This window comes from Leopardus geoffroyi, chromosome C1 (genome assembly GCF_018350155.1).
Source record: "Leopardus geoffroyi isolate Oge1 chromosome C1, O.geoffroyi_Oge1_pat1.0, whole genome shotgun sequence".
Classification (NCBI taxonomy): domain Eukaryota; kingdom Metazoa; phylum Chordata; class Mammalia; order Carnivora; family Felidae; genus Leopardus; species Leopardus geoffroyi.
Genome location: NC_059328.1, coordinates 37,019,739 through 37,038,895, shown reverse-complemented (window position 1 = coordinate 37,038,895; position 19,157 = coordinate 37,019,739). Strand labels below are relative to the sequence as shown.

Below are 19,157 nucleotides of genomic sequence, written 5' to 3'. Positions count from 1 at the left end.
TCCCTGGCCGCTAAACCCCGCATGAAGCCACCAGTCCACCCCGCCCCCTCCAGCAGTGGAACCCGGGCTGCGTGCCCTCGTGGGCATCTGGGACAGGTGGCAGCTCGTGTTGCAGTCTCATGAATAACTCAGGACCTCCCTGCTGTCCGCTTCTCCGAGAAACCCGTGTCCCCTGGACCAACCTCCCCCACCGCTTTAAACTTTAATAGGCCAAACTTTAATAGGCCAAGGCCCAGGGGCAGCCAAGCAGGTTCCAGGGAGCTAGGGCAGGATATCCTGAGCAGAAGAGCTCAGGCTAAGCTCTCCAGAGAGGAAGCTAACAGGGGAGAACCCTGTACAGCAGGCCCGGCTCTCCAGAACTCTGGCAGCCAAGGCAGGATGTGGCCAGGCAGGAGTCCCAAGAGTGGCCTCCACATTCAGGGGCCTTCCGGGGAGGAAGAATAGGCTGGGGCGACCTGGCAGGGATCCTAGGTCAAGGTGCAGCTGGGGGCCCCTGGGAGAGCTGTGGGATAGGGTTACTAGCCTCCACTCTTCCTGCCCAGAAACTCCCACTCTGAAGGTGGAGCTCCAGCAAAGATACATCCAAGAGGACGGAGACTTCTAGGGCTCTCCTGGGGACAGGCCCCTCTGGCAGCAGACGGTACCCTGGGTAGGCCTGCATGGACATCCCCATCAGCAGCAGAGACTTCCGCTGCCTGCAGCTAGCCTGTGTGGCCCTCGGCCTGGTGGCTGGCAGCATCATCATCGGTGTGTCCGTGTCCAAAGCTGCAGCCGCCGTGGGTGGCATCTTTATTGGCGCCGCCAGTCTGGGTGAGCAGGTGCTGGGCTTGGAGGGGGAGCGGGGGGGGGGGCATAGTCAAGTGAATGAGAAATGGAGGCAAGGGTTGGTTTACTAGGAATTGGTTGGGGACCATAGAAGCTAAAGAGATGTGAGCAAAGCAGCCGTCGGGGGCGCAGGGAGGCAGGGGAGGGTTGGAGTAAGCTTCCTTCTGCCTGGGGTAGGGAGACTGGGAGAAGGGAGCTGGTCGTCATGCTCCTCTCTGGCTGCTCCCCTCTGGCCCTCTAGTCCCAAGCCCTGGGCTCTTGGGTTTTTGGTGGAATTCGTAAGCCTGTTGAGGGTGGGTTGACAGGGGGCAGGTAAAAGAGGACGGAGGTCTCAGTGGGACACTCTGTGAGCCAAGAGAGGATCCAACTCAAAGGGTTTCTTTTTCTCTCCTGGTATTTCTTGGCAGGGCATCTGTCTATCTGTCCAGGTATCCATCCATCTCTCTATCTGGGCCAGTCCCACTGATATCCCCGCACTGATGCTGAGTACTGTCCCTCCCCACTCCACCACTCTGGGCCAAAAGCAGAGCCAGAAGCACCAGAAGGGTGGGTTCTTGGCATCTGTGCCTGCAAACTCCTGCCAAGAGCCACAGACACTTGGTCTGGGGATGAAATGCAGGTGGGCAGGGCAGGGTCCACGCTTCTGCTAACCCATCCACAGGTCTGGGTGGGAAGGAGCATGCTAAGAAGCTCCCCGGCTTGGGGCAGACTGGGGCAGAGGAGTGGTGGTGGTGGTGATGTAGCTGGGCCCACTTCCAGCCAGCTGAGAACATGCTTAGCACCTGGGAAGGCTGGAGCCGGGAGCCCGGGCTTTCACAGCCTGTAGCCCCTTCTCCAAAGAGGCACTACTCCCTGCCCCCTCTTAGGGCTGGGTGATGGGGAGCCGCCCCCCTAAACTGCCACAGGCTCACATTTACGCACTCACAGTCCCAACCTGCACATTCATGCTCCTCCCATGACCATTCATATCACCCTCATAAGCCACCCCCAGGCTCACAGCCTACCCACAGCCCCATGCAGCCTGCACTAACCAGGCCCCTTCCCCATCACAGAACCCCTCTGTGTCTCTCTTCTCAGGGTTCCTCATCTTGGCCTACCCCTTTCTAAAGGCTCGGTTCAACCTGGACCACATCCTGCCCACCATAGGTGAGTCCTCTCCCCAGCACCCAGCAGAGCCCTCTTCCAAGGACTGTTGTGTGAGACCCATTGTGTGTAAGTCTGTGGCCCACTGTGGGGCAGAACCGAGACCCTGTGTGTGACTGATCCTGGCTGTGTTAGTTGCTATGTGTGTGTGTGTGTGTGTATGTGTGTGTGTTTTGGCACTGCCATGACTACGGTGTAACAGACTCCAGCCTGTTGCCTGCTCCAGAGGTGCCTGAACCAGCTCAGAGCACCTAGAACTCCCATCTCCCCGGAGGGAGCCTCCAACTCCCGCAAAGCCTCCGAGATCTCCAGATAAGCGCATTTCATTCCTGAGCCCCCATAAAAACCCTCTACCTCCCCTAGGACCTCAGGACCCCTGTATAGCTCCTCAATTCATCTCAGCTCCCCACATACATGCTACCTTCTCCATCAACCCTGGGGGGCTTTCCATATCCCTAGTTCTCCTCACGACCCTCACCTCCTCAAAAAGTTTGCCATCTTCCCCTTCAAGGGCCCATTTCTCCCATCTCCACTCCCAAACCAGCCCAGATCACGTGAGAAGCCTAAAGGAATGTGGTGGCGTGAAGACGGCAGCAGGGATGGAGATGAGACAACAGGCAGGTCTTCCCTTCCCAAAGCAGGACTTGATCTGAGAATGGCTTAGTAACCAGGGGGCTTGGGGTGATCTTATCATGCAGGGAGCCTGAGAATTCACCCCCACCCGGGGCCAGACCATGGGGAGGGAAGATCCAGCACCAATGGCAATAAAGAGGGTAAGTTTTAAAAACTCCAGAATCCATCTTCCACCTCTGCTCTCTGGCTGAGCAGCTCTGGGGAGCCCAGGGAGAAGCCTTGAGGGACATGCAGAAGGGGTGTCCCCAGTGACCAGGAGCCAGCAGAGTTAGCCAGTTCTTCCATGTGTTTGGTCAAAACCCTTCTCGCTCCAAGCTGAGCCGGGCTCCTGTTTGACCTCAGGGCTTGTCTGTTGTGCCCGGCATGGACACTGGGACTGACCCTTGGTCCCATGTCTCAGTTTATGTTTTCTCACTCTCTTCTCCCATGATGGAATCCAACTCTCAGAGCTGGTAACTGAAATGGAACATCTTCCTCCTCCCCTACCTCCACACACTGGAAAATTCTAGGGCAGTGAAAATTTTTCTAGGGAAAATTCTGAGTTTCTCAAAGATGGGCCTCGCCCACAGCATCTACTGCCAGTGGTGGGATGCCTAATCCCAGCAAAAGGCCCCATTCCAGACCCTGCTCCAAACACTTTACATATATTAATTTGTTCCATTCCCAAAACAGCCACATGAGGGACGTACTGTAATTAGGCCCACTTTATATATGGGGCAACTGAGGCACAGAGAGATTAAGTAAGGCAGCTAGGAAGTGGTGGGGCCAGAACTGAAACCAGGCAGTCAGCCCCGAGTCCTGCCTGTAACTGCCCCCACCATGCTGCTGTCCTCTTGAAGAGCCATTCTGACCATCCGTGCCTCTTTAAATTCAGGTGAAACTGTCCCTGGGACTCCCCTCTCTCCCCACTGGTCCCTCTGGGTTGCTCTGATCCGGAATCTGTCTACTCAGGCAGCCCTGTGCTGGTCTCTTCCCCAGGAGCCCGAAGCAGCCTGTCCACTGTGAGCAGAACACTGGAGAAGCTGAAGCCAGGGGGCCGGGGAACTGCGGAGGGCTGAGGCAGGGCTGAGGGGTTACCCCCTACCCTCCCTCCCTCTCTGCCTGCTACCCTGATCTCAGAGCCCTCCTGGGTCCGAACCAGAGGTGAACCAGGCCCTGGAGACACCAGACATGCATTCGCCTGAGCAAAGCTCTTGAAAATGGATCCCACGTGGCCGAGAGCAGGGCCTGAAGCAAAGGTGTCACTGGAGGTTCCACAGGGGACCCTTGTATCAGGCTTTTGATGTGGATTTTCTCTCTGGACTGCAGCTCAGCAGGCTTCCCTTTTTGATCTACTGACTGGTTTCTCTGGAATTGGGGGCCAGAGGTACCTCAGGCCCTTGCTCCAGCCTGGCCACAGAAATGAACCACAGGCTGACAGGAGCCACAGACAGGATCCCCTCAGCCCCTAAGGCTTGGCCCTGGGTTTCTAGAGCTCACTGGCTAGATAGAAGGGCTGGAACAGATTCTTCCTGGATATCAAAAACTTTGGGCCACTCCTTAGGTACAGGCTTTCAGCAATAGCAAACCAGACAGGAGCATGTCCTAGACAAACAAAATAGTCATGCTGGGACAGGGGCCCAGGTAAGGCAGTGACCTAGAGGCTTCCAGGAGGAGGTGGCTCCTGAACTGAGTCCTGTCCTGAGACTCTTGTGTGTGACTCCACCATCCAAGGCTTTTTGTGATCTCACCCCAGACAAGACCTCCAGCCTTCCCTCTTGTCCCCTACCCTCTCACCGCTGCTGAACAATCTCAAATATTCCAGCCTCCACGCTTTGTCTTGTGTTCTCCTGGAGGCCCCCCACTCCTCTCTGCCTATCCAAAGCCCTCACCTTGAAAGGCACAGTTCCAAGGATCCCCTTAACACAACACCCTCCCCATCATCTTCCTGCAGCCCGTGCCTCTCTCCCTCCACGGGGTCCAGGCAGGCTGAAGTCTCCTTTTTCATAAAACAATTATTAATCCTACTGAAACCTACTGTGCGTTGCCCTTTTCCAGTTACTGTCAGGGTACACAGTAGGTGCTCAATAAATGTTAGTGGCATCAATTTAACACAAAAACAATTCCCCAATCTTTCCCTGGAGAGTCACGTCAAGGCCCCATGTATCTTTGTGGTTTGGGGCAAGGAGGACCTGGCCCACGTGTGTGTGGCTATGCAGAAAACATTGTGCCTCCCTCCACACCACTCCTCACTCACCTACACCCTCAAGGTGGAGCAGGTGTTTGACCTCTACAGAGACATCTGCTCCATGTGGCCTCTGTTCATGTTTGTGAGCAGAGGACAAGCTAGGAAGAGTCTCATTCTTCAAGGACCAGTGCAGATGACACCTCCTCTCAGAAGCCTCCCCTGACTGTGCTGTGCTCCCACAGCCCATATCATTATGAGTGGTCTTTGTCACCTTCCTCCTCTCAAGAGCAGGGGCCAGAGGACGTACCCAGCAGACGTTGCAAAACCAAACCAAAAGTGGGAGAGGCCACTTCATTGTACCGATGGGAAAGCTGAGGCCCTCCAGAAAAAAGGACTCATCGAGTCCCACGATGAGAGGTTGTGCAACCAGGCCTTATAGTCAGGGCTCCTCTCTCCCCACCCAAAGCTCTACCCTCTGCTGTCCTTGGCACAGAGACCAGCTCCCTGACCAGAGTGGGACAGACCTCCACTCATAAATGCTGGCCAGTTGTGGAGCCTGTGGTTCCTCCAGCCTGAGGGAAGTCCCCCTCCTTCTATTTCCCTCCCCTCCACCTCCCTCTTGCCTGATCACTTACCCTTCTCCACTCCCTCAACGTCATTATCATCAACATAACTTGGGCCCAGTAGCCCCTCCTTGCTCAATAAGGAAACCTTCCTCCTGCCCATCTTTAATCCTTACCTGAAGCACCCCGAAAGATGCCCATGGGTGGAAGGGGTGGGAAGGGGGGAAGTGGAACCTGGGCTGTGGGGAGGGTGGTAGCCCTTGGCCCACCACCAACGCTTCCCCAACACGATCTCCCCAAGGCAGGGCTATTGTATCTTCAATGCCTGGCAGAGCCCGGCACAGAGTGGTGTGGGGATCAGAGCAGAATAAAGTAAGGAATGAACACATAAAAAGGCAAGGGCTATGTCCACTGGGGAAGAACTAGGCAGAGGTCCAAAGGACCCTTGAAACTGTGGGAGTCTTCAGGGCCTGAAACCCCGAGACCGCCTGTCCCCCAGTCTAAGTGAATGTCCAGATACATCCTCCCAAGTGCATACTGCACCCCAATGCCCCCACCCTCTCAGCCTGGTCACGGGAGTGGTCTGTGTGGAGCTCATGCCTTCTCCCCCTTTGGAAGGTGAGTTTGGGCCAAGTAGGCAGGGTGGTGTGGTGGGTGGTGTTAGGGAGGAAGTGCCCTCTCACCTCTGAGCAGCTCCAGAACCCTCCAGTATTTCAGTGGGAGTTGATTGGGCATGGACAGGTCATTGGACCGAGCTCTTCCAGTGGTCTGTTCAATAAATGAAATCAGTTCTGTCTGACAACCCTCAACTGTGGCTGTGCCTGGCTGGCCCCACAGGGGGTAATGATGCTGGTGCTCCAGGAAGAAAGTTGGAGGATACAGATCTGGACACCTGATCTCACCTGCTGGTTTGGGGGTTTAAGGAAGCCGACCTGAGGGAAGTGATGTCCCATCTGCACTCTGAAGGTTGAGCTGGAGTTAACCTGGTGGAGGGAAAGTCCACCATGGGTCAGAGAACTCACTGAAGTGGGGAGTGCTTGGTCCAGGCAGCCCCTTGGAAGTTACAGCCCTGCTGGCCAACCTGGAGGACTGACCAGGCTGGGGCTGGAGTCTGGGGGTGACTCACATCCCACCTCTGCGTCCACAAGTCCGGGGGCCGGAGTTCTGGGCAAGAGGCTGTGGGGCTTTGCGCCTCAGTTTCCTCATCAGCCAGAGAATGAGTGTAGCGCCGCCTTCCCAGGGCCACTGTCAGGAGGAAGGTTGCCTGGCACGTGGTTCACATCGCGGAGGGTTTATGAATGGATGAGCAAATGAATGAAGACAGGTTGGAGGAGATGCTCTTCCAGCTGAACTCCAGGTTCTGGAAATCAGCATCTCAGTCTCCCACCCAGTCCTCCCTCTCCATCCTTCGCCCCTCACTGGACCTCTTACAGATCCCAGTGGGACACGTGTGTCCTCCTACAAGGGGCTCGTGGCCACACCCCGTTCTCGAGCGCGGGATTGGTGGGCGGTGTTCTGGGAAGGGTGGCTGAAAGCAAACCCCTTCCCGAGAGAAGGCTCCCTGCCCCCACAGCCCCACCCCCGTTCCCTCCAGGGAAGGTGGGGAATCCGTCAGGGGCTGCAGACGGAACCCGCGCCACCTACGTCCCTCGCTCCAGAGTGAGTGGCAACGTCTGCGTCCGGCCCCGAAAGTCCGGGCTGGAAACCGTGGGGGTGCTGGGAGCCCAGGGCAAGGTGCTAGAAGCCGCGGAACGTAGAGGAGGAAAGGGGAGAGGGGCGGTGCGGAGAGGAAGACAGGAGGACGCTCCGTGAGAACGCCGCTCCACCCGGGAGCCCAGGGGCCCAGCGGCGGCTGCGACGCTGCGCGAGGGGCGCCCCGAACCGCCGCCGCACCTCCCGGCTCGCCGCCGCGAGGGGCGGGGCCTGCCTGGGGGCTGCGCTCCCCACCCCCACCCTCCGTGCCCCCCCGGCCCCTCCTGCTAGCCCGGGGTGCTCAGAGAAGCGTCCGACCACCGACCCGCCCAGGCAAGTGAAAGCTCCACGAGTTGGGGGCGGTTGAGGAGGGGGCGGGGATCAAGGGGATGAGACCGGCGGGAGAGGGCGGCCAGGAGGGGAGGCTTTAGGGAATGGAGGCGATGCTCCATCCAGCCCGAAACCCCAGCAGAATGGAGTAGTGCCCAGACAAGGGGTCAGGGACCTGTAGCCTGGGACAGACTTCCCAGAAAAGATGAGAAAGAGAGGAAAACAGGAGAAGGGCACATGCAGCATGGGGTGACTGCATTGGGCCCCCTCTGCCTGACCCTGATCTCTCCCTGTTCTATAACTCCGTGGGAATTTGCCCTAGGACCCACCTCCAGCCCTCGCCCAGCTGACCGCCATTGTTCCCAAGGCCCAAAGTGAACAGGAAGTCAGCATAGAGAAGTGGGCATAGAGTCACTTCAAAACCAGGACACAGGTGAAGCCAGGAGACCTCTGTGACCAACCTCTGTCTTCACCGTTTGTTTAACCAATATTCCCTGGGCACCTGGGGACAGTCAGGCGCCTCACTGGGGACTAGCAGCAAACAAGGTGAGTATAATGCTGGTCCTCCAGGAAGAAAGTTGGAGGATGCAGACCTGGACACCTGATCTTGCCCTGCTGATTTGGGGAGTTAAGGAAGGTTTTCTGAGGGAAGTGATGTCCCGGCTGCACTCCGAGGGTTGAGCTGGACTTAGCCAGTTGAAGGGAAAGTAGACCATGTTTCAGGCACAGGAAGCAGCGTGTTCACCTGGCCACACGTGGTGAGTTCAGCTCCACTTGAGCAAAATCAACGGGGCGGCCTGGAGCAAGCCAGCCAGGATGGCAGCAGTGGGGAGCCCAGGAGAGATGTAGCCACTAGGGAGACATGGAGGAGGGGGGGTTGGTGGGGCAGTGGTGAGACTGAAAAGGAAGGGATGGTTCTAGAGACACTCAGAGGGAAGAATCTGCAGGGCCTGGTGATGGATTGGGTTGGGAAAGTGCGGTGGAAAGCCTGAGGGAGAAGGAAGAGCGAGGATGAAGCCCGGGTTTCTGGCTGGGAGTCCGGGCTTTGTGGGAGAAAATGAAGTTTAAGGAGACTGTTTCCAAGAGGAAACACTTTGAAGAAAGGAACAGAGTGTTATATGGAGGCAGAGGTGGGGTGGAAGGAGGGTCTGATTTTGTTTTAGGACAGGAGAGGCGTGAGTGCATCCAGGAGGAGGTGCAGTCACAGTGAGGGAGGCTGATGAACACCGGTTGGGAAGGGGGAGGTTTCCCAACAGCCTCGAGGGCCTGAGCGATGCCAGAGACGTGCCAGCTGGTGATTTTCTTTTCACCTGTGTGGCTTAACTGTTTGGGCACAGACTTGGAGGAAGCAGAAAGCCTGACCGATGCAGGGTCGAGACTTTGCTAGGCAGCTCTGGCAGAAGGACAAAGGAACAGGTGAGGCTGCAGGACAAGGTAAATTGCAGGGGAGTAACTGAAGTGACGTAGTGTGCAGAAAAGGAAGTGGAGATTAAAGGCTCATGGAGAAAATGCTGATAGTTCCAGGCCTGCACTAGATCAGAGAACAGTCACAGCAAGAGACAGTACAGAGTCACAGTGAAGAGCACGGGTTTAGAAGACACACTGCCTAGGTGTGAATCCCAGATCGGCCACATATTGTCACCATGTCTATGACAAGCAGTGCAACCTCTCTGAGCCTCTGTGTCCCCATCTGAAAACAGAGATGGCAAAAGCATCTGCCTATAGAGTTGTCACGGGGCTTAAATGAGATGATATATAACATATATAAAGGGCTTGAAAGAGTGTTTGGCACATAGTAGGTGCTGTACCAGTGTTTCTACAGTGGTAGCAGTGAGGTTATGGTGGAGAGTAGGAGGCTCGTGGTGATGACAGGGGTGATGAGGGCCAGAGTTGGTAAGGGAAAGGGTCACTGGGGTGGGATGGGGGAACTGGGCACTGGAGATGAGGAGCCAACCAAGTAGGAGGGCACAGGGTAGGGCGGTTGTGCCAAGGATGCTGAAGTCTCTCAGTGCTGGGACTCAGACTGGAGGGCAGGAAGGGCACGTCCACACCAGGGAGTCTTTAGTACCCCCTTCCGCCACCCCTCCCGCTAGTTCCAGGCAGCTGAGTTGCATGGAGTGGAGGCACAGGCCCAGACTGAGGCTGGAGATCCAAGTCTGGCCTACCTGGATGCAGACTTGGTTTGATAACCACAGAGCTGTGATCGCTGCAGAGTCCTGTGTGCCTGGGGACCCTCAGCTGTGCAGGAAGCCAGAGCCTGCTGGGCCGGCAAAGATCATCTAGACCAAACTCCCACTTTCCCAATGGCAAATCTGAGCCTCAGTGAGGGGAGCTTCAAGTACTCGCCTGTTTCAGGCATGGGAACCCCCTGTAAAGGGGAGGGTGCCATCAGAGCAGCTAGAATGGAGCTCCCATCACCCCTCCCATAGGCCCCAGCTCTCCTTATCACCAAATTACCCACCCCTCATGCTTCCAGGCAAAGAGAATTCTCCAGAGCCCATCTACTGGGAAGCAGCTCATTTCCACTGTATAGGCAGGCACCTTAGAGAGTGTCTGTCTATGTGTTGGCCGCTGTTTACAGCTTTCAGAGTATATTACATCTGTATTTGTATTTCTGGGTATGTCTGATCATTGAGTGTGCTTGTGGGGTTTGTGTGTGTGTGTGTGTGTGTGTGTGTGTGCGCGTGTGCGCATGTGGACATCCACTCAGAGACTAGGATAATGGGGCCCAGGAGTCAGACACAGGAACTGGGAGTCACACTTTCAGACTTCATCCTCAAGCCTTGTTTGCAGCTTGGGGAATCTATGAGGGGCCAAGGGTGGCGTGTGGGATGGACTGGGGTGGGGGTGGTAGCAGCTCTTTCGGCTCTGTCTGGGGAGGCAGAATTCAGCTGGCAGAAGCTGAGAGCTTCCAGGGTAGAGAATAAGCCAGCACTGAGTAATTGTGGTGTGGGAGGTTCCCTGAGGATAGGGAGAGGGTTAGGGATAGAGAGCATGCTAGAAGTGTTGGGGGCCTGAGAGTTGGCCCAGACCTTCATGGACTGAGGGAGAATAGAAGGGCTAAGATTAAGGGGAACAGAGGGGTTCACAGTGAAGGGTAAAGAGCCAAGCTGAGCAAATAAGGGACTCAATCCCACCTGGAGGACAGGGGCTGGGACTAGTGACTAACGCCTGGACTAAAGCCTCAACCCCTTCACCCAGAGGCTCTTGAGCCCTTGGAGCAGAAACCCAGGACCAGGAGGCCTGGCAGCTGCCCCTGGTCAAGCCACCACTCTTGTATAACAGACATCCCAGATTTGTGGATTGACGCAGGGATGGGGGTGGCCAGCTGACCTGAAGGGGCTTCAGGCAGAGACCCTCTTTCCAGGAGCTCTTGCCTTCTCCTACTGAGGACCACCCTCCTTTGGCCCCAGGATTGCTGATGATTAGCTGGATAGTAATAAGTAATATATATATATATATATATATATATATATATATATATAACTTACCTATATTATATATGGTTCATATTATATGTATTATATTATAAATAATATAGAATATGTTATATATATATATATATATATATATATAGAGAGAGAGAGAGAGAGAGAGAGAAAGCATGCACACAAACAGGGGAGAGGCAGAGGGGCTCAATCCCATGACCCCAGGATCATGACCTGAGCCAAAACTGAGAGTTTGACACTCAACCAGCTGAGCCACTCAGGCACCCCATTATGTCATTATATATAATATATATTATATATTATATATTATATAGCTATATAATATATATGTATATTATATATTATATGTGTATATTATATAACTATATAATATATATGTATATTATATATTATATATGTATATTATATATTATACATGTATATTATATATAATATATATTATATGTGTATATTATATATAATACATATTATATATGTATAGCATATATATGTATAGTATATATATTATATATGTATAGCATATATATTATATATGTATAGTATGTATATTATAAATATATGTATATAAAATATATATTTTTTGGTTTGGGCTTGGTTCTGGTCTGGCTTGGCCACAGACACCCTCCATGAAGTTTTCCATTCCAAGCTTCAGTTTCTCCCATCCATAGATGAAGGGGTTGAACTAGGTGATTTCTACCAGGTCAGCAGATTGGAGTGCTCACTAAAGAGAAGGTCTGTTCCAATCCTAACAACTCAAGATTCAGAGCAATGGCCTTCCCTCCTGTTCAGGCAATGAGATCGAAGTGGAGAGGGCTTAAAAGATTTGGGAATGTGATAGCATCATCCCAAAGGTTCCTGCTTCTGAAATTAAATAATCCGGAAGCAATGGAGCCTAGAAGTGATGCATGGTGCCGTTCATTGGCCAGAACTACTCACATGGCCCCACCTAATCACAAATTGGCCACTAAGTCCAATTTTAACATGTGTTCAGAGGGGAGAGAACAAAAAAGATTTAGTGAATGGCACCAGTGACACCACACAATAGAGTTAGTCAGAGCACCCACCACAGAATAGCATCCGACATTGCAGCAGCCCCGGCTGGAGGGCCACAGTCAGATGGAAATGGTGGCACAAACTGAATTGCAATAGCTGAGGAACCTCAACATCCCACCCCTTTGCACCCTGGATCCCAGTTAACCACGCTGGAGACACCTATTAACCCTTAGCCCTTTCTCTGCCTGGGGTGGAGACTCTGGGGGTAGTTTTGTCTTTCAGAGTCAGCTCTGCATCCCAGAAGCAAATAATCATTCATTGACAATTGGCACTTGGAAGCTCAGTCCCCCGCTAGTGCTTTTGTTGCGCTGAGTGTGCTAAGCAACAGAAGGAGAAAAGTGAGTTTACTTTTCTCGAGAGATGCACAAAACACACCAGCCCCCTCCTCTATTGTTGACTTTGGAGCAGTGTAAGTGCTGATTACAGGAGCTTAGCTACAGGGCCCGAGGAGAGTCCATGCCCTGTGTTCCAGTCATTCAACAAGCACTTAGCAAACCTAGCACTAGACTAGCTTGATTGAGAACTCAGGCTGCAGGGTTAGGACACCAGGTTTCAAGTCCTGGCACCACCACGGCCCCTCAGAGATCTTGGGGTGAACTTAGTTAATCTTTTTGTGCTTCAGTATCCTCATCTATAAAATGGGGATATAACAGCAATACTTAATCTCATGTTGTAAAAACTAAATTAGATATTATTGCAAAATGTTCAATATAGCACAACCTACTTAGCTAAATTAGTGCTAATTTCAGATTCCCATCTAGACCTGTTTCTGGATAGACTAGCTTGTATCAGACCAACTTACTCACTGAGGATAACTAAAAGTCAGGATGAAATTTAAGAAATCTGTTCAAAGGCATGGGAGAGCTATGAAGACAGTAAGGACTTGAGGGGCCAAGATCTTGGAGAGAAGTAATATTTGGTTCATTTTTCCCTTAAGGAATTTTTTCCAGTGTGTAGGAGACAGTGGCCATAAATTAGGAAGTCGACATTGGAATTCAGGGCTTAAAGAGGGGAGAACCTTGTTAAAACCTTTAGCTTTTGGTTAGGGGGCCCAACAGCCTATTCTCTGGGAGTAATGGTTAAACGAATACAGGCCAGACTCAGGAAGACTAAAAGACGGTTCCCAGTCAGTGCAATCCCAGACTGGGTTAAGGTGGCCTATCCCTTAAGCTGCCTGTCAGAAACAAAAGTAAATCTCTGGACGAAGGTAACATCATCTGGAACCTCATGCTATCTCTACGATTTTTCATGCACAATGTTGGGCATTCAATAACTTATCGAGCCTTCCAGGAGATTAGACTAAATGACCAAAAGCCAAGGGCAATTAGACAATAGAAATAGGCAGCCCAGATGTTGGAGTCTTCAGACATGAACTTTAAAGGGCTTAATCTGTTCAAGAAAATAGATAAGAGGGATTCTGTCAGTAGAATACTGGAAGCTATGAAAAAGAATCAAGTGGAAATTCTAGAACTGAAACAGTGTAACAATTGAAATTAAGAACTGAATGGTTGGATTTTAGAGCAAAGAAGACACAGGTAAAGAGAGGATTAGTGAGTTGGATGACAAATCAATTTTAAGAAAGCATCCAGACAGAAACACAGAAAGAGGAAAAAAAAGGCTAGAAAATAACAGAACAGAGGGGCGCCTGGGTGGCTCAGTTGGTTAAGTGTCCAACTTCGGCTTAGGTCATGATCTCACGGTTCCTGAGGCCAAAACCCGAATCAGGCTCTGTGCTGACAGCTCAGAGCCTGGAGCCTGCTTCGGATTCAGTGTTTCCCTCTCTCTCTGCCCCTCCCCCGCTTGTGCTCTCTCTCTGTCTCTCAAAGATGAATAAATGTTAAAAAAAGAAAGAAAGAAAATAGAGAACAGAGTGTAAGAGACGTGTGGGACAACGTCATATGGTTGAACATATGCACAATTCAGGTTCCAGGAGAGAAGAAAGAGAATGAGGAAAAAGATAATGCCTGAAAAATTTCCAAAACTGTGGGGAAAATCAAGCCACAGGTTGTAGAAGCACCAGGCAGTACAAGAAAGATAAATACAGAGGAAATCACACCTAGGCACATCATAGTAAAACCGAAACCCAAAGAATCTTCCCTAGAAGGGAAAAGAAAAAAGAGCTGGACCCTCCAGGGCCTCCCCAACCCTTGTCCAATGTTGCCTTTCAAGAATCTGTGTGAGGTGAGGTGAAGGACCAGACTCCACCTCAGCCTCAGACGGAGACTTCCCCACAGGGGAGGGGGAGGGGGGGCACCTATCTCATTCAGATAATACTGGATATTGAGAATGTGGGGGAGGGACTTGAGAAGGGGGAAAATTGGAGAATCTCACAGCCCCTCCTGAGGGCAACAGGAAGAGGCTGTTAGGATTCACGTCCACATCAACCCTGAGGAGATCAAATCCTTCTCTTTAAAATGAAGCAAGATCACATATGGTGTGCACCAGATTATGTATGTATTCTCTGACTCTGGTCCCAGAATGTCTGGTCTTCCTTCTACTCCAGCCACAAGAGCCCAGATCCACTTCCCTCCCTGAGCCTCGGTTGCGTCAGTTGTAAAATGTGTTGATACTGTTGATAAGTATCAAGCGCTTGTAGGGATTCCGTGATGTCATGGCTGTGAACATGCTTTGCCAACTGTTGAAGTGTTGTATCCTCCAGTGGTTGCTATTTCTGCCTGGCAGAGCCAAACGCTGCAGGTTAAAGGGAGCAGATGGTTCATGCAAATGCGGAGCTTCCTGAGGAATCTGTGGTTTGTAAGTCCTCTGAAAGGTCAGCAAGTGCTTGCTTGGCCAGGATTTGGGGATTTCTGGCTCTGGGTCAGCTGGCTGAGTCAGCAAGGTGCTTCTGGCCAGAGTCCCAATAGAGCTTCTACCTCTCACCGTGGTGCCAGGGGAGGGAGCCCTGAAGTGATCAGATCTGGGCAAGAAGCAGAGGTGGCCCTCCTGGCCCTCTGACATGCTTGGGCCAGGCTGATTCCAGCCTGTGTCGAGCGAGGACTGTGCTGCCCCTCTCCCACACTAGCCCTCGCTTTCACTCACCCAGTCATCACATTCTCTCCAACCCCACAGTGTGCAGGCTTTGCAGACTCAGGAAGGACAACTCTGGGCTCAGTCCCAAGGCAGTCCCACCTGAGGGATAGATCAACTGTTCTGTTTCCAAACTGACACACCCCACCTCCCAGATCTGAGACCTTATAGATACCCTTCTCTAGCAGCCACCACCGTGACAACATGGCTAACAGTTATTGAATTCCCACTGTCCTCCCAAGCACTGTTCAAAGCACCCGATTTAGCTTAAAGCATTTAATGATCACTACACCCTATGAGGTAGGTTCTATCACTGACTCCACACTACAGGTGTTAACACTGAAGCACAGAGAGGCCACTCAGTCACGCTCAGTTACTCAACCTGCATGCTCTGCTCCCACCTGCGGTACCACTACCCCCATGACTCCCTCTCATCCTCGCTCAGAGCCTTTTCTGACATTTTTTCACAATCCTAACACAGTTCCATAGCCATGATCTCATCCTTTGAGGACCTTTATACCTGTGATTTCATGTTATAGAACAGAATTCTCAAATAGAAGTCCTAAAGCTCCAGACTCTAATTTCATTACCTTTGCTTCTGCATGTATTCCCAGAATTCTAGAAGCCAGTGATAGATCCCAGAACCAGAGACAATTAGAGAATACTAGAAAGGCATTCCAGCAACCAGTGATTAGGCTTTCAAGTCCAGGTTTAATAGTAGAGTCCTGGGGGTGGGACGGGGACAGGGTTGGAATCTGCTCGGTCTACAAAGGATCTTGGGTCTGCTCCAGCCCATGTAGAGACTGTCCCTTCTCACTGGCCATCTGAAACATCAGGAGCTCCTTATTCTCACGTGGTCACTCACTCCAGGGCCTCATCTGATGTTCAGGAAAGTTAATGTCACTGCTGTGCCTACCAGAGCCTAGGGTGGGGACACCCAGGCCAGGTGGCAGGTCATTAGATCCTGGTCCTGGATCTTGGGTAAATTGCTAGAGCTCTCTGGGCTTCAGTTTCCTTATCTAGACAAGGAAGGGCTTGAGCAGATGGTTTCTAAGGCTGCTTCCACTTGCAAGGTGTTAGAAGTTGTCTAAATCCCAAGAGCCGCCATCTGCCCTCTAATTAGGACTACTGATGATGATTGTCATTTTATGAGCACCTAGGCACACGCTGGGCACTTTACAACCTTTCACTCGCTTAATTTAATTAATGCAGGAAGGCTTCCTGGAGTAGAGGAGGTGGAGGGATTGCATCTGTCTGAAGGACTGGAGGGAGGATGGTAAGATTAGCCACCAGAGAGCCCAGGGCCAATTCCCATACAGGATGGGTTCTGCTCCCGGGAGGCAGAAGCAGGGGGCTGGCCAAGATAACCGCGGCACTCCCAGGCACTGAGTGTCGCCCCAGAGCTGAGAGGTCTGGAAACTGAGGTGCCCCGCTGACCCTCCCTCCCGCTCTGTGCCCACAGGACTCCCTCCCGTGAGCTCGCCAGGTGGGCCTGGCCGGGCCGGCGGCAGGACGGAGCCTGATGCGTGCCCGGCGTCCCCAGGCCCATGCCGCCCCCAGAGAAGAGCCGAGGCGCCCCGGCCCAGGCGCTCGCGGGCCGCGCTCGGGGTCGGCTGCCCGGGCTGCCGTCGCCGGCGCTGTTCTGCGCCTGCGGCCTGTGCGTGCTGCTGGCGGGCGTGAACGTGACGCTGGTGGGCGCCTTCGCCTCCTTCCCACCCCGGAGCAACGCGCCGCTCGTCGTGGGGCCGGCGCTGCTGGCGCTGGCGCTCGTCTGCTTCGCGGCCTGCTGCGCGTGTAGCCGCCGGGGCCCCGCGCCCCGCGCGCGCTCGGCGGCGGCCTCGGGCCCGGGCCGGGGCGGCGGCGGCGGGCCGGTGGCGCTGGAGATGGAGAGCAGCGAGCGCACGGCGCAGGACACCACGGCCGTGCAGCTCAGCCCTGCCGCCTCGGCCGCGTCTTCGAGCCGCTCCAGCCCCGGCCCCTTCGCCCTGGACGCCTCCGCGCCCGCGGCGGCCTATGCGCCGCGCACCGAAGGGGTCCAGCTCAACCTGCCCCGGGAGCGCGTCGCCCCCTAGCGGACCCGGTGCCGGGCCCTGACTCCCCGTCGGGCTCCCTTCGTTCGGTGCCACTTAAGAAAAAAGAGGAGTGAGAGAGAGGAAGGAGAAGAAGGAAAAGGAAAAAGAAAACAAAAAAAAAAATCCATATGGGTCGGGTGCTGGGCACAGGTGGCCTCATCTGTCCCATCTCTGGAACGTCTGGAGGGGAGAATGTGACGGTGAAGAGGCACACTCGCCAAAGGAGGGAGCTGTGCCTTGGCCCGTTAAGTGGGGTCTGCTGGGCCCTACTTTACCTCACCCCCTAGACTTGAAGCAACGGGGCCCCTGGACCTTCGATCCCTACCACCACCACCCATGGCACGCGGGCACTGTGAACAGAGCTGCTCTGAGAGGGACTAACTACCAGCAAGGCCCCTGAGCCCAAGGGGTGGGAGGAAGCAGGGGCAGGGAGGAATGCCCTGCGCACGGTGAAAGGCCACCAGCTCCCACTTCTCCTTCTGCTCTCCTTGTCTCTACCCCAACATGATCTTTTGGGATTAAGGGGGTGTGAGGAGGTCCTGATTTGAGCCAGGATAGTCTCCTAAGGTAGAGCTGGGTTGAGTACTCCACTGACTGGTAGATCAGATCCGGGGGAGTTGAGGCTGAAGCAGACAGGGATGAATGGTGAGGGGGCTCCTCCAACCAGGAAGGCCTCAGTGTGATCCCCACTGCATTCCCGATGAGCCTCTCTCCTCAGTAAAGCACCTCTAGAGTCCAGTCCTCTGTGATGGTGCAGCCTGGGGTGAGAGGCTGCCTGTGGAGCTTCTGGCTGAGCACCCTTGATGCTGGGGTCCTCCTAGCCAAGTGCCTCATCTTCCTAGCACCGGCCCCTCTTGGAGACCTGGAAGGGGACCCCAGGGGAGAGGAGTGTGTGACCGATCATCGTGGGAACAAGTGTGTGAGATTGGGAGCGGGGTGAATCTATGTGTCTGTGCATGGGGTTGCCTGGCTACGCGTAAGAGATGGGGAGTGTGGGAGTATTTGGGTGACAGTATCTAACGTCACACACGAATGTGAGAGTGTGTGTGGGTGTGTGTGGTGGTGGTTAAGGAGTGAGTCACCCAGTGAGAAGGATGAGAGAAGCACTCCCTGGGGCTGGTCAAAGCCTACACCTTTCCCCTGACATGCCTGCGTTCTGCCCAGTGAGTGAGGGCATCTGGTAAAGGGATGGAGGCCGCCTCACAAGAGAAGCAAGGGAGCTGGGGACGGGGGCGGGGGGGGGGGGGATCCCGCAACCCTGGGCCAGCCCCTCCTCGCTGCAGAGACACAGGAAAGCTGTGCCCAGAGATGGTGGCACACCCCTTGCTGGCTGTAACTTCTGCCCATCGACCTTGGGCTTCAGCAGCCTCCCTTTTTCTTCCCAGGGTGGACTCTACTGCTCTTCTGGGATTTCCCCCCAGCCCTGGGAAGGGCTGACCCCCTCTCTGCCTCTTCCCCCTCTGACTCTTCCCTTCCCCTGACTCCCTTTCTGCCTCTGCCTCTCCTGCTGTCTCCCCCACCACTGACCTGGAGAAAAGTGAATCTGTCTGCGTAGGTGCAAGCAGGTCATTTCTATTAATTCACATGGATCGATGGGCCCTAACCTTTGAAGCATCCAGCCCCTGGAGCTGATGACCTCTTCTCAGAACACTTCCCCACCCCCCACTCTGTGTGTGTGTGTGTGTGTGTGGACACGCTTGAGCATGCACATGCAAGAAAGACCGCCTTCCCAGGTTTCACTTCTGGATCACTGGTCTGCAGCCTCAGACGCCACCTGCTGCTGCCTTGGTAGAGCAGGAGGTGAGAGGGGCCACTGCTGATGCTGCCTTGGGGTGTGGTCTGGACCACCCTCTTTAGGACGAGGCCCCCCAGATTCTAGCCTGGAATGGTAGGCCCAGCCCCAATCTCTCTCCCACCTGCTGGCAGAGGCCTAGAATTACACCACCAGACCTTCCTCTTCTCCCTGCCAAAGACTTCCAGGTCCTGTCTGGGAGGGTGGGAGGAAGAGTGCGCATGTGATAAGGGCTCAGTGCCACAAATGCATGGTGTGAGTGAATTGAATTGGGGAGGGGGGGGAAACATTGGCTCGCTGAAGTCTCCCTTCCATTGCCTCCCCTAGCCAAAGGGCATCCTTTGTCCCTTCTGTGTCCCCTCCCCCTCCACAGGTACATTAGGAGATATTCCCCGTACCCCAGGGCCCACT

The 19,157-nt window shown here is 53.9% G+C and overlaps 2 protein-coding genes across 2 annotated transcripts; both read left to right on the top strand.

Moving 5' to 3' along the window:
• Positions 1-641: 641 nt before the first annotated feature.
• KNCN (kinocilin) lies at positions 642-6,140 on the top strand. The gene is made up of 4 exons (XM_045477217.1): positions 642-810; positions 1,903-1,971; positions 2,667-2,741; positions 3,580-6,140. The coding sequence occupies exons 1-4, from the start codon at positions 660-662 to the stop codon at positions 3,657-3,659; spliced, it is 375 nt and encodes a 124-aa protein (XP_045333173.1). The 5' UTR covers positions 642-659; the 3' UTR covers positions 3,660-6,140.
• A 605-nt stretch (positions 6,141-6,745) lies between these two features.
• TMEM275 (transmembrane protein 275) lies at positions 6,746-18,619 on the top strand. The gene is made up of 2 exons (XM_045477216.1): positions 6,746-7,356; positions 16,345-18,619. The coding sequence occupies exon 2, from the start codon at positions 16,430-16,432 to the stop codon at positions 16,952-16,954; it is 525 nt and encodes a 174-aa protein (XP_045333172.1). The 5' UTR covers positions 6,746-7,356; positions 16,345-16,429; the 3' UTR covers positions 16,955-18,619.
• The last annotated feature ends 538 nt before the right edge of the window (positions 18,620-19,157 follow it).

Excerpts from the sequence above, each read along its gene's own strand:
- KNCN (XM_045477217.1), top strand. The coding sequence starts at position 660 with ATGGACATCCCCATCAGCAGCAGAGACTTCCGCTGCCTGCAGCTAGCC. Across the intron at positions 811-1,902 it reads TATTGGCGCCGCCAGTCTGG|GGTTCCTCATCTTGGCCTAC; the intron begins GTGAGCAGGTGC and ends CTCTCTTCTCAG. Across the intron at positions 2,742-3,579 it reads CACCAATGGCAATAAAGAGG|GAGCCCGAAGCAGCCTGTCC; the intron begins GTAAGTTTTAAA and ends TCTCTTCCCCAG.
- TMEM275 (XM_045477216.1), top strand. The coding sequence starts at position 16,430 with ATGCCGCCCCCAGAGAAGAGCCGAGGCGCCCCGGCCCAGGCGCTCGCG.